The sequence below is a fragment of the Ursus arctos genome, unplaced genomic scaffold, assembly GCF_023065955.2.
Source record: "Ursus arctos isolate Adak ecotype North America unplaced genomic scaffold, UrsArc2.0 scaffold_4, whole genome shotgun sequence".
In the NCBI taxonomy this organism is placed as follows: Eukaryota; Metazoa; Chordata; class Mammalia; order Carnivora; family Ursidae; genus Ursus; species Ursus arctos.
Window position 1 is genome coordinate 29,787,075 of NW_026623056.1, and position 14,251 is coordinate 29,801,325.

At 53.3% G+C, this 14,251-nt stretch overlaps 1 protein-coding gene and 1 long non-coding RNA gene across 7 annotated transcripts in view; one reads left to right on the top strand and one right to left on the bottom strand.

Annotated features, from left to right (window-relative positions):
* MYLK (myosin light chain kinase) overlaps positions 1-14,251 on the top strand; it is a 200,017-nt gene that overhangs the window by 120,786 nt on the left and 64,980 nt on the right. For 3 of the 4 annotated variants that reach the window (XM_026494976.4, XM_026494993.4, XM_044382615.3), the window contains exon 17: positions 6,632-6,748. In XM_026494976.4, the coding sequence (XP_026350761.2) occupies positions 6,632-6,748 (117 nt within the window). Of the gene's footprint in view, positions 1-6,631; positions 6,749-7,091; positions 7,201-14,251 lie in introns of those variants that run through there. The other variant, XM_026495001.4, reaches the window with a different exon arrangement.
* Positions 750-13,310, bottom strand: LOC113252383 (uncharacterized). 3 transcript variants are annotated; one of them, XR_003314841.4, is made up of 4 exons: positions 12,968-13,310; positions 11,228-11,295; positions 7,100-7,244; positions 750-6,386 (listed from the first exon to the last, which is right to left on the bottom strand). It is a non-coding gene; the product is annotated as an uncharacterized LOC113252383 (long non-coding RNA). The 3 variants fall into 3 exon arrangements; XR_007188651.2 differs by having other exon boundaries at positions 7,100-11,097; XR_008957381.1 differs by lacking the exon at positions 11,228-11,295.

Below are 14,251 nucleotides of genomic sequence, written 5' to 3' on the forward strand. Positions count from 1 at the left end.
TGGGTTTGAAAGGATCCGTGGGGGGAAGCCAAAACCCCAAACAGCCCCTACAGCACACACTCCTGGGCGGACAGAGCCACTTGCTTCCTAATTTGGATGAGACTTTTGTTTGCTGGTATTTCACATTCTTGGGTTGTGGGGAGAAGAGGGGGGGCACTAAATCCTGACATCTGGGGCCTTTCGGGGTGTGGAATTCTCAGATGGGCCAGTTTATACCTAGAGAAGAGATGGGGGTGAGAGGGGCATTTTCCCTGGACCCTCAGTTTGGTTTGAAATGTTTCAGCCAAGTATCCCAAGCCTGTATGGGAGCTCCAAGTCCGGCAGACTTCCCACACCCCACTCTGGTGGCCAGCGCTGGAACAGAGCCTGGCCTGAGCCAGGGGCTGATGCTGGTGGCTCTGGACAGGGCAAGATACAAAGTGCCCCAAGAAGTGGCGTTTTACCCTTAAGGGGTAGAGGGCGGCAGCCAAGAAGAGGCCCAAGTGGACAGGTCCTGTGCAGTTGGAATCCACTGAGATGTCAGAAACACCCCACACGGTGCCGCTGTCCTTTCTGTCTGCTGACTGCACACCCCCTCCCCTCCTTCATCAGGCTTCCTTCCTTCCTCCTGAAACCCGAATGAAGCATTTGAAGAGAGCAGTATCTCTCTCAGCCCACGATGAAGTTTCTCTCTTCATTCTGCAACTCAGGAAATCAGCAACAGCCGAGCATTTTGAATCTGAGCGCTAAGAGATTGAGGGGAAATTGACCAGGAGAGAGAAAATGTTTTATTTTCTGCTACTGTGTTGATAGGAGAACTTTCTCGTGTGGGTATCTCCAGATTGGTAGGGTCCTCTGGAAGGCTTGTCATCCACCCCCTGCCTCTGCTAGCTCAGCCTGCCTGTGGTCCACACACAGGTGCACATGGGGGAGTACTGCGGTGGGGTGAGATGTCCAGGGGAGTGGATGGCGCACCTTCCCTGCCATCCCCTGTGGGCCCCTCCCAGTTGGAAAGCCTTTGGTAGAACTGGTCTGAGACCTTGACTGGGAGCATTTCCCAGGTTACCCTGTGGTGATCTCTCCAGGAAGGATGAAGGATGCGCAGCCGTCCGGGACATATGCACAGTGCGAGGCCCATGGCTACACCCACCTCAGGGAAACTGAAGTTCAGACAGCTGAGGGCAGTGCCCAGAGCCACGCAGCCGCCGTGAGACCTGGGTGGGGCCTGCGGAGCCACTAGTAGCCGCTTATAAACAATCCCCTCAGCTGAGTAACGTGAGCAGACCTCAGCCCTGGTCTCAAAACACACGCCTGAGCTGTTGGACACTGGCTGCTCATGTCCAGGGCGCCTCGAGTGTGTGGTACCTGCTGTCCCTGAGCGTTAAGGGCATAGAGACCTGGCTACTCCAGTCTCGCCTCCCATAGAAGCCACCTCAAAGGGACAGTTTAGGTCCAAGTCAGAGGAAGAAGAATTGATTAAGAGAAGGCCAGCACAAGGAGGGGATAGGGAAGGACTAGGAGGGGGGTGGGGAGGGGATGTAGAGACAGCCCCAAATTCAGGTCTAAAACATACTCTACATATTTGTAATTCTCCTTTGACAACTAAGAATAGCTGGCATGAATGGAACACCACGTGCCAGACGCTGTCTTAGACCGCTTACCCTTCTCACGCATTTCATCCTGCCCATCTCATGGAGAAGTGCAGTCTCTTGCCCAAGGCCGCCCAGCTGGGTAGTCACAAAGCCAGGATTTGAATGTAGGCGGTTGAGTTCTGATGCCTAGATGGCTAAGCTGTATGACCTCTTAGTTCCTCCTTGTTGGAGGTCAGCACGCTGCTACAGCTGAGAGAACTTTCGGGATCCACTTGCCAGCAGCCTTGTCCGGCAGCGAAAATACTCACGGCTGTTAACTCCTCAGCACTCTCTGTAGTTGTCAAGAGGCCGAAAGACTGGTGGTGCCCTCTGGGCTTGCCAAGTTTCTGGTATTTTCATTGCAGTGGAGGAAGCAGACCTTGACATGGGCTGGTCTGCCTTGCCGCAGTGGGGAGAGTACCTTGTCTTAAAATACCAGCCCCATGTTCTGTCCATCCCTTCTGTAGTGCCTCATGCTCCAGGTCTTCAAGAGCCTGGGTTAGACACGGACCCCAGGGAGAAAGTCTGTCTGAAAGCCTTATCAGTGACCACTTGAGCACCCCTCCTGCAGGGAGCCGGGCGCGGTGAGAGGTGTCAGTGGACGTGCTCTCCACAGACGTGGAAAGAGGGGACACACGCTCACAGTGATAAAACTATTCCAGCCAAGTGCCGAAGTTGAGCTGCTAAGCATAGGAGAAGAGGGAGCTGAGCGCCGGGGCCGCGGGCGAGGCTGGTGCTGAATGAGCTGGGCCAGGGCTCCAGCAGGTGAAGCAGGGCACGTGTGGGCTTCCCAGGCAGGGGCTCCAGCAGCAGCAATGGCAGGCCTGCTGCCAGCATGGGAGGGCTGGAGAGGAAGGCATGGCCCCTGGCATCATATGTGGTGTGAGGAGTTCGATTCTGAAGGTACTAGGGAGCCATGTAGAAGTTTGGAATGAGGAGCAGTGCACAAAAAGCTAGGGGTTTAGGGATTTTGATGAACCCCGTGCCCAAAGACAAGTAAGGAGCCTACTGAGGAGGTCGGGGAGAAAGGGCGGCTGGACTAAGGAGGTACCATGGCAAGACAGGAAACAAACCAGTTTAAGAAGCAAGGCCAGAGTGAAGAGCACCTGCTGCCTGGCTCGGGAGCCGGGGGTAGACAAAGAAGGGGAAGGAATGGAAGGCCACCGCGTGCTGGTGTCTGGGTGACTGGCATCAGTGGAAATCAGCTGCTGGCTTGAGTTGGTCTGGAGGGGAAGGTGGATGAGGTGGCTAAGGGGGTCTCCCCATCCTTCACACTCCCTCAGCACCCTCTCCGCCCCCCCCGCCCCCGGCTCGGAATCCTTGCTCCACTGCACTGAGCCCTGTGCTGTTAGCTCATCTAAGATCAAACTTGACTTCTCCAGGTCTCCTTGCCAGACTGTTGTCACCAGCCTTTGGCCATGAGAGACTCCTGTGCTCTCCTCCCCCACCAATCAGCGTGTACATCCACATACCTACTGCTCGTGGACAGTGTTTATAGGTTCAGGGGGCTTCTTGGAACCCTGTAGCTTGGAGAGGGCTCATAGGCTTCAGGCCCTCCAAAACATGGTCGTGTTTACCCCATTAGCACCAGGGACAGCAGAAGAGGTGTGCCAGGAGTCGGCTGGAGTTGACTTCTAATTCTGGAGGGACACGGGGAGGTACCCTTCCCCTTTCTGCATTCCCCAGAGCTGCAGACGAGATGGTGTCCACTTACAGCGGCTGGGCCTGCCTCTGGGCCTGCAGGGGGACTGCACCAGGCCCTTCTGGGCCTTGCAGCTGAGCTGCTCAGGCCTTGGCCTTGGCCTTGACTGAGGAGTGGGAGGGATGGCCAGTGAGCCAAGGGGGGCTCTGTGCTGCTCCTGAGAAGCGGTTTCATCTTGATGCCCTATTTCCTGTCCCCAGGCCAGGTTTCTCTCCCAGTCTAATAATGAGAATTCATTTTGTTGCTATTGTCAACCGATGATTCTTGCAAAGACTTTTTAAAAACCTATGTAAGTCCATTCTACGAAACACTAAGATTTATGCAACCCTACTGTGTGCAAGGCAGTATTGTGTATGCATAATCCGCTTGAAGAACTCTGAGGTAGGAATTTGTTCCTTTTAGAAACTACATGGTCAGGGCTCCTGGGTGGCTCAGTTGGTTAAGCCTTCATCTCAGTCATGATCTCAGGGTCCTGGGATCCAAGCCCTGCATCAGGTTCCCTGCTCAGTGGGGAGTCTGCCTCTCCCTCTCCTTGTGCTCCTTCCCCCAGCTTATGCTCTCTCACTCTGTCTCTCTCTAAAAAGAAAAAAAAAACCTATATGGTCTTTTTCAATGGTAGGTTATATGTGACTAAATGTTCATGGCTTTCCCTTGCATAGATCCTCCCAGATCACCTGCTACAGAAATGTGCCTCGGTTGTTCTCAGCATGGCAGATTTTTTTTTTCCACTGTGACTGCATTCCAGGCTCAGGAAAAACATTCATAATAGACACAGTCACTGCCCTCTGAGAACTAGTGGGGGAGACAGGCATGTATTTCAGCAATGGCCATGGGAGACATGCTCTGATAAAGGGAAACTCAGGGCACAGAAGAGGTCTCTCCATGGCTGGGGATGCTTGTGGGGGACAGGGAAGGCACCATCCCTGAGGAGGTGACCTGGGGCTGTGTTGTACTGTCCAGACATCCTAGGGGACCAGGCTGGGGAGGCACTGCTCACTTGAGGGCATCCTCAGAGTACAGCCTCAAGGGCTTTGGGCACCCCCCACCCTGCTCCCCCATCCTCCCACACACTTGGAGCAAGATGGGGGAATCTTCAGACCCCGTGGCCCTGAGGGGCTCTCCCAGGGACCGTTCAGCTGAGCCATTTATTGGATCTTTGATTCTGTGGTGACTGCTCCCATCCCCCTCACCTCCCTCTCAAAATTCCCCACCAGGCTGAGGCTTCTCAAAAAAAAAAAAAAAAAAAAACTCTGGGAAACGTTTTTTCTTCTGGAGGTCAGGAATAAGCTGTCCCACAGGAAATACCAGATTCTTCAATCTGGGCTAGCCCGCCTGGGGGCCCTCCCCCAGCCCACGCACGTGGCCAGGGGTCCCAGCTTTGGACGGCAGGGAGAGCCGCCTTCTCTGCTGCGGTCCGTGCTGAGGGGCTGAGGGCCACTTCTCCTGGTGGGCTCACCACTGTCTCTGCAGTTTGTGCCCTTTGGGCTTAAGGTGGAAGGCTGTGGGGGTGGGGGGCTGGAACTGAAGGTCAGTCAGGGATTCGAGCAGAGTGTTCACTGGGAGTGGGGTGTCTGCTCACAGAGCCTTAGCCTCAGACTGAAGGGAAGTGGCAAGAGGGGGTGCGTTTCCTCTAAGCCTCAAATTCGGGGGCCAGAGGTCTTCTTAGCACCCTCCTGCCCTCCCAGATGAGTAGAAGGTTCTCTCTTGTGAGGACAGTTCCCCTCCATCCCAGATTCCTGTGCCTCACGGTCTCACTCTCATGATAGATGTCCTAAAAATCCAGCCCAAGTCCTTTCTGGTTCAGTGTCTGCAAAGTCTATCTCCTAAGGACAGTGAGCAGAGATCCCGACTCGATGCCCTCCCTGTGGAAGAATGTAGTGAGGCCTTTCCTGAGAAATAGGCTCTGTGTAAGTAGGAGGGAGGTGGTTGGTAGGACAAAGGTTTTCCTGTTTAGGACATTACCCAGGTGCCAAGAAGCAAAGGGAACCATTACGCCTCTGCTTTCCCTTTCTAGCCTTGGTGAGGTTCTCTGAATATCCTTGTATCTGTTGGTCAAGTCTGTGGATCTGCCTAATGGGGGTGAATGTACTTTTTTGAGATCGAAGGCCCTTTGAGATCATGCCCTTCTGCCCATGCTGCCCCGCATATAGGCCTGGGATGCGTACCCAAGGCCAAGGGCTTGGGCCAAGCCATTGGCTGGGGAAGTAGGAGGTGGCGGGGAGTGAGGTGGCCGAAGCCAGTGGCTCCAGGCAGTGGGATTCACGTGGCCCTGGCTCTGTCCTCTGTCTTGTGTGATGACTGCTGCCCTGACAACGGGGGCAGCTTTGGGCAAGGCGCCATGCTGTTGGCTTGTTTGTGTGTCTGAAGGCAGGAACTAGGGTGCCACTGCCCTCCTGCCTGGCCCAGCAGTCGCAGCCCTCAGCTGGCCTCTCCCACCCTCTGAGGGAAATCCCCCTAGGGGGTATCCCAGAGAAGGAGCCAGACCCCGGATGAGAGAGGTAGGGTGGGCAAGGACCAAGCCCCCGATTCCTGTGCATGTCCAGCCTGGCTCCTCCTTCCCCCAGCCAGGCCAGAAGATGTGTGCTGTGTGTGGAGAGACCCATGGGGAAAGAAAGCCAACGCCACCCCTCTGTGAGGTGACCAAAAACCCTGTCCTGAAGGGAGGCAGCCCCAAAGTGCCCCTCTCCCAGCCCAGTGCCCCTCGTTGGCCATGCTTCTCAGCTCAGATACCATTCCTGAGAAACCGGCCTCAGGACCTAGGCTATACAGACCCTTTCCTCCCAGGAGACCCTCCTACAGGTCAGTGCCTCTGCTGGACGGGGACTCCTGCCCTCCCTCGCCCACCTCTGTTCAGAACTCCCTTTTCTAAGGTGCATTCCCGCAACAATTGCTATAAGCTGCTGTTCCGTACCTGCTGCTGTTCTATCACGGGTCTCTTCCTGGCTGCTGCTCATCTCTCATGCTGACGTCACAGCGTGCAGGCTCGCGGTCCCTCTGTGCCTTCCATTGTATTGGAGGCTCTCCAAAGGTGGAGACTATTTCACCTTTCCATTATGTCTTCCAGAGAGAGCTCCCTGGGAGGTAGGAAGAGGGTACCAGGAAGGAATATATTTAGGGATCAGTTATTTTGGACCTGGGTTATCAGCAAAAAGTATCCTGACTTTGGTAGGGAGAGAGGGCTGGTTCCCATAGGACCCCTGACTTCTGGGCTTCCAGAGGCGGCCCGTGTGAATAGCCCTCCCCTGCCATGTTCCAGGGGCCAGGGCAGGTATTGGGCTTGTACTCACTCCCCTCAACCATTCTCTCTCTTCCTTCCTAGGCTCTCTGTGCTCTGTCTCCATCGAGAAGGCACTGCCCGAGGACAGAGGCTTATACAAGTGCATAGCCAAGAATGGCGCAGGCCAGGCTGAGTGCTCCTGCCAAGTCACCGTGGACGGTAGGTCGTGCCCACCCCTCACTGCCACACACAGAGTTCCACTCCTCAGCCCTTCCCTTGCCAGCCATACCTAAACAGAAATGCCTCCAAGGCTGCAGTCCCTCCCCAAGGCATTTGTTTTGTGGAGTTAAGCCATCATTTGCAAACAATGAGACAGAAAGGAAAATGGGCGCTCAGCTTGGTGGCCCTATGTGACCTTGCAGCCCTGCCCTTGGCCGACAGGAGGGGCTGCTCGCCTGGCTGTCCCCCTGTCCCCAATCCTGACCCCCACACGCAGAACCTTGCTGAGCAGGGAAGCCAGGCACGGGGCAGGAGGAGAAAAGACACACCCACAGGAAAATGACTACATACTATTTTACAAGCGGCAACAAGCAAGTGTCAGTGCCGGCAGGTCAGCCCTGCGGTGAGGACGGAGTAGCGGGAGGTCCATGTGGGGACACTTCCTTGAGGAGGTGAGTTGGGGCTGCGTCTTCGGGGAGAGGGGACAGACCCGTCTCTGTAAGAAGAAAAGGTCACCATAATACAGCAGGGGGAGAGGAGGAGACACGTGGTGGCCGAGGGCTATCAGGTCTGAGTGGACTTTCCGAGTGAGGAAAGGCTGAGGCCTGGCTGTGTTCGCGACTCTTCTTTCTCTCCTCGGTCTGAAGTTGAACATTAGAGCCTCAGAAGTAGAACCAGCCTTGGGATGATCTAGGCTACTGCCCTCATTTAAACAGTAGGAAACCAAGGCCATGGAGAAGGAAAGCACCCCCTGGTCCCCCGAGGGCCAAGCCATGGCCAGAATCCCATCTTGGGCCTTCCAATCCAGAGCCCTTTCTTATTATTTCGTTACTTGCCTGGAACTGTCTAAAAAGGTACTGTGGGGGAAATAACTTCTTGCCCTTGAAATGCCTGGTTAGTAACCATGAGTGACAAGTGAAAAACTAGTGTCCAAATAAGGCAAGTCAAAGGCCAGCTTTGTTGTTCTTCTGCCTCCTGAATATAATCACTTGGGTTATGAAGTCCTGTCCCATTTCACTGCCATTCCCCAAGATGTGGAACCTGGGTCCCCATTCTTGGCTTGATAATCTGATTCCCTGCTCATAAAAACTGAGATCTGTGATATATTAGGAATGGGAGAAAAGAAAAAAGAGTATTTATTTATTTATTTATTTATTTATTTATTTATGAAAAAAGAGCCTTGAAAAGAGACATTTAAAAAAAATACACACCGTGGCAAAACACATTCAGTTGTCCCTCGCCAGCAGTAAGCTGAAATGGTAGAGGATTGTGGGCGTCCCTCTGGAGTTCTGTGAATGCGTCATGAGGGCTCTGAGTCTCAGGAGCAGATTTGATAAGTCAGTGTATGGTCTGTTCAGAGTGGGACTCGAAACACGTGTTTTGAGGCTTTAGGTAGGGACTGCTGCTATTGGATATTCCCCTGTGTGACCTGGCTATCACCCACCCAGGTCAGATTCCTGCTTCTTTCTAGACAGGTGCTGCAGTTAGAGGGAAAAAAGTGTTTCTGGGAACTTGACCCCGAAAGCCTATTTCTAGCAGCCCACACTTGGGACGCATGCTGGGTCCAAGCAACCTAGAAGGAAGCGCAGACTGCTCATGAGGGCATCTGCTTTTGGAACTCCTGGACTCCTCAGGTCCTATTTACGTGGCTAGCTGGAGGGAGGATAGTAATTCATTCTCCTTATCTGCAAAATGTCAGCACCTTTTTGAGAAACAGCAAATGTTTTATTTTTAAAACAAAACTTCGTTTTCAAAATAAAGTTTTCTTTTTCCCTATAGAATACATTTGGTTTTTTGTTTTTTTTTTAAAGGTTTGCAACTTATGGGACTTTTTTTGGCCCTAAGTTGGTCTCCTCCTTCCAGATTTCCTTGTACTCTCGCTAATCTTGATCATCATTATTTATCTCTAGTTTGGCCTAGGGCTGCAGACTAGGAGCTGGGTCTCAGGAGAAGAGCTAGCAAAGGGATTGGAGGGAGACCAGCTGAGATAACAGGACTAACTCTCAGTTCATTGGTTTTGTTTTTCAAAGGGAAAAAGGGCAGCCCCCTTCACACCCACTCTTCTCCCTGTTGCTAGACTTGGAGATATATTAGTGTCCTCCAAGCGGGTGGCCTTCTTGCCAGGCAAGTTTTATTTCCCTATCATGAGCCACCTCTAGACAAAGGACTGCAGTTTCCCTAACTGTCCCCCTGCCACTTCGCAGCACCTTTTCCCCTCCTGGGCTCCCCCACTCAGCCGAACTGGTTTCCTGTCCTTCCTCCATCCCCTATCCTCCCAGCTCTCCCCACTCCCCAGGGCCATCCTGGAGAGTCCGTGCACCCTTTGAAATGATATGCAGAATGTTGTGTGTTTGTGGATTAGAGCATTTTTCTGAAGAGAAAGCCCATAGTTTTAAATCAAATTCTAGTTAAAGTGCATGGAAGAACTGCTTGCCCTACGAAGTAACCACGACTGAGTTTGCAAGTTTGTTCATGCTGTAGGGTCTCCCTGTCTCTCTCCAACTCCAGCTGCCTACTCAGCTTCTGGATAGGACTGCATCCCTCCCGAGGGGCAGTGAGGTCCCTCTCCACCAGGGGTGGGGACTGTAGCTCATACCGACGTCAGGCTGGCCCTGCCCCCTGACAGTCAGGAGCTATCACTCGCTCAGCCTGTGCCAAACACCATTAAGACTACATCTGTGGCCAATACAGTGATACATTTCAGGGCCTCATAAAAGTGACTTGGGCTCATTGGCCAAAGTATTAGCCATACTTCTGTTTTTCTCACTGATAGTAAAGACAGAGAGAGGTAGCCTTTATAATTCAGCACATCTGGCTATTTTAATCATGCTGTGTGGGTCTTTTCCCTGAGAAAAAGGGTGCTGTTTTGCACTTTCTGAATTCTGGTCACATCCCTGTTCCTTCCAAGTGCAGCAGAAGGCAAGTGTCAACTTATACCCCAAAAAGCACCTGAAGCCTGGAGTGGGTAAGGACTTGCCAGAAAACTCACCGCGGGTGACAAGAGCTGACCTTCCAGGTTTGCTTGGCCAGAGGCTTTGTGCATTTATACAACAGTTGGGCAGGGTATCTCTCAGTGGGAAAACTGAGGCTCGGCGAGGGTCACGCAGACAGTTCACAGGAGAGTCTCTGGGTGTCTCTGATCCCAAAGCCCATACCCTTGCAGCCACCATGTGCAGGGAGTTAGAACATGAATTGCCTTGGCACGATTCACACCTGGGTGTGTCTGGTTCTGAAGCCTACCCTGTCCACGACCTGGTATGACCTCTCTGTCCAGTGAATAACATGTCAGTGTCCACTCTCTTTGACATCCGGGTCTCCCTTAGTAACAGCCCTTCCTGCTGGAAAGTCCCTCCATACTTCCTTGCAGCCCTGCCCTTGGCCGACAGGAGGGGCTGCTTGCCTGGTTGTCCCCCCTGTCCCCAGTCCTGACCCCCACATGTAGAACCTGGCCTGAGTGACCCATTCCCTCTCATTCAGACCCAGGTGAGAGGTGGGGAAACAAAACTCTTCATAGGCCAAAATCCCAAAACAGGGCAGCTTAGGCTACCCTTCCCCAACCACCCTGGCTGAGGGCATCTGGTCTCAGCTACTGGTGAGATCAAGGGGTTTGTGACCAGGGAGGGTCACACATATGTGTGGTAGGAGGTGACATTCTAGTGGGCACATCCCCGCTGTCATTCATCCCAGTGCCAGGCAGCACTTTGGGGGCTGGGTTAGAAGCGGTGAACAAAAAGGAAGTTCCTGTTTTTGGGGACTTCACATTCTAGTGAGGAAGAGACGGTAATACAGATGAACAGAGCGATCATATAATCTTGGGCAGTAGCAGGTGCTATGAAGGAAGAGAAGCAGGGTGTGGGGAAGGGAATGTTACTGTCAGAGAGGATGGTTGGGAGGCCTCTCTGAAGAAGTGACGGTGGGACAGAGGCCTGAAGGAAGTGAGAAGAAGTCTGGAAGGAAGAAGAAAGAGGGAAGGGTGAGAGTAAAGCTCTGAGTGGAGACTGTGCCTGATGCAGTCCCAGCAGTAGGAAGGCCAGGGGGGCTGAGCCATGAGCCAGGGGCCGAGAGGCGGGAAGTGAGACGAGGACCAGCAACCACATCTGCAAGGCCGTAGGCTGTGACAGGGAGACCAGACTTTATTCTACGTGTGGGCCAACTCTGGGCATTGAGAAGGATCACTGGGGTGACCACAGTGGCCAGACCCAGGATGGGTAGGAGGGAGAGCAGGGAGACCAGCTGGGTGTTGCTGTGATGGCCCAGGCAGGAGCTGATGTCAGCTCAGCTCCATGCAACAGGTGGGAAGTGATCAGATTCAGAATCTGTTCTCAAGATAGAGCTGATAGGATTTGCTCCTGAATTGGAAATGGAGAGAGAGGAAGGGAAGTCAGAGGTGACTTGGTTTTTATGGGGGAGCACAGATCAACAGTGGTACTACTTTCCGGATGGGCATACGAGGGCAGGGGACAAACAAGAATTTTGTACCTGTGAAGTTGAAGGTGTCCATCAGACATCCAGGTGGGCATGTCACATAGGCAGGCATTTAGATGAACCTGGAGTTGAGTAAGGAGGTCAGGGTTGGAGGCAGGATATGGGGAGCCATCCACGTAAGAGGCCACTGAATGTCCGGGGATTGAATGAGGTCCCTAGGGTGGATGTGGGTGGAGGGGACAGGAGGAGAAAGAGGGCAGGACAGAGGTCTGCAGAGGAGACCAAGAAGGAATGGCCACGGTGGGACAGGAAGACGTCCCGGCGAGAGGGGTGTCCCCGAAGCCAAACGGTGGCCACTTCAATAAGAAAGGAATGATGGGATCAGTGTGTCAGATGCGGCTGCCAAGTAGGATAAGGTGAGCCTGAGCACTGGCCATTGGGTTTGGTGATTCATAACTGTGACGGGGGGGTTTGCGGGGTGATAGTAAAAAGGCCTGAATCAAGGCGTGTGGGGACCGAGTGGCCTGCTGGAGTCCATGCAGCTAATAACTAGCTGGCTGGGCATTTAAACGCAAGCCTTGGTGCCTTGCTCCACGCTTCCTGCGCCCATGGCCATCGGGCGCCTCCGACTGGGACCGAGTGGATTTCGACGCACCCTTCTTTCATTGGCCTGGGTCCTGCCGTAGTGATAAGTCTGCTCCCACTTTCACATCTGTCCTTCCGGTCATCGTAGGCAGCTAACACACTAGATTGAACTAAATAAAATTGCTGTTCCGGGAGGCCAAAGACACTCGAATATCGGCAGATATACGGTTCAACCTGAAGCAAGCGGATAAAGCACGTAGCATCGTGCCAGGCACCAACTGCGTAACCCGGTAAATGCCCGCTGTTACCGTACGGCTCATTCACTCTGTCGGGCTGGGATTCCTGTTTTCCTGGTGAAGGTCAGGCTCAAAAAAGGGCAGGGAACTTGCCCAAGGACTCACAGGCCCCAGACAGCAGAGCCAGAAAGGAGCTTGTCTCCTGCCTGGAGGGCCCTCTCTTCCCATGATGCCAGCTTGCTGCCTGCCCTCAGGCAGAGAAAGAAGCCAGCCCTGCCCCCTCGTGGAGCTCCTGGAAGCTTGGACCCGCTCCTAGAAGCCTCCCAACACCTCGTTCCCCCTGCCTTAGGCTTATATCTCAGGGAACTGACCTCTTGGGGAAGATAGAAGCAACACTGCTGCCCTGAAGGGCTGGGTCCAGAGCTAGCCCAGGAGTAGAAGGGGTGAGGTGTTGCCCATATAAGGACACGTTTTCCATTCCATGTAGAGGCCCCCCACCTCTCCATACTGCCATCTTCCTCCCCCATTTGTCTTTGGGGGGCACAGCCAGGCCAGCAGTGGACTCCAGCCCTGGGGCCCAGATCTAGAAATGGAGTTCAGTTTCATCACCAACTGATTAAAATAGAAAATACAAGCTGCGCTTAGACTTGTATTACTATTATTTTTATCCCCTGGGCATCCGTGCAAGCACAAAGCTGGTTCTGATTAAGCACACGGTCCTTCCAGCCCACTCCTCGCTGCCGTTCTCACGGAGGGCGAGTGGCTTGTGGTGTGTGCACAGCCCCATGGGGCAGGAGGACTGCCGAGGGAAAAGGGGGCCAGTCCCACCCCTGGTGGGGGGGCTCCAACTCTGGGGGTGTGCCTGGTTTGAAAGGGAAACTTGAGCCCCTTTGCTCATGGTCAGATGGAAAGATAAAGTGCACAGAACTTCTAAAAACAAAGCTCAAAGTACATGACAGGGTAGTGTACTCACACGTCAGTGTCGAGCCGGCAGTGGGAAGCTGAGGACAGACGCAGAGGCGGGAAACATGCAACGTACTGGTGGGGGCTGGGCAGGCAGGGCTTCTTGAAGGTGGAGAGTTTGAAAGCAGAGTCAGAGGGAGGGAAGGAAACGTGGTAAACAGGAGGGAGGAATTAGTAGGCGAATGAGCATTTTTCTCCTTTCCCGAGCACAAATACACTCCCTCCTTTGAGACTTTCAACACTGTGCAGTAGAGAAAATGAGTGTCGTCGCCTTTGTACAGATGTGGAAATAGAGACCCAGAGCGGTTGAAATGATTTGCTCGTGATCCTGAGATTGCTGGTGACAAAGCCAAAACTAGAACCCTCCTCTCTGGGTCTGTACTCTAAGGATACTTAGAAGCTAAGGCCAACACAACGCCGCGAGGAGAGAAGGGATCTCAGTCCCTATGTCCCTTCTTTAGGGACCCAGGTGCACTAAGCCTCTCATCCTTTGCTGGCTTTATGTCTCAAGTTATTCATCAGTTAAAACAACAACAACAACCCTGATCCTTCTTTATCTCCCTCCTGTGAGGTCCCAGAACTCACCAGAAGAAAGATAGGCAAAGAGAGTTTTCAAGCTGAGGAGCCCAGAACTCTCCGTACACACTTGGCTTTCTCCTCCTTTTCCTTAAAAAAGGGGAAAACAAACACATTTGGGGGTGCAGCTTCCTATAAACTGTGATTGCTTCCTGTCAGGTCTTGAAGGGAGGGCCCTAAACAAGGGAACCGTAGACTCACCCCATGCCCTGGTGTATGGCACCCTAATGCCCAGGCACCAAGGGGAGTGCTGGTCGGCGTTCCTGTCTCTTAGACTGGTCCCTGAGACCCTCCCTGGGCTCCCCTGCCACCTCTAGACACACAGGCACATACACACACGTGTACGCACACATATACACATATGTACACACACACAGCCTGAGGAGAGAGACGAGGAGTGACAGATTGAATCCATCTGTGGAACTTCTAGATCTTATTGATACCCAGGCCCCTAACTAGACCAATTAAACCAGGATCTGGGCAGTGAGGTACCTAGGTCCAGGTGCTGCTAATGGGCAGCCCATATGAGAGCCACAGAGGTTGACAAACATGTACTGAGGATTTTTCTGTAGCTGAGAATGGCCGTTAGGCCTGGGGAAAACACCCAGCGTGAGGAAGTGAAATCATCCCCTCCCCGCGGGACTTTCTGCTCCTCCATCCATATGCACATGGAACCTGGTGTATGTGCGGCCCGCTGAAGAGACCGGACGCAGGCAGA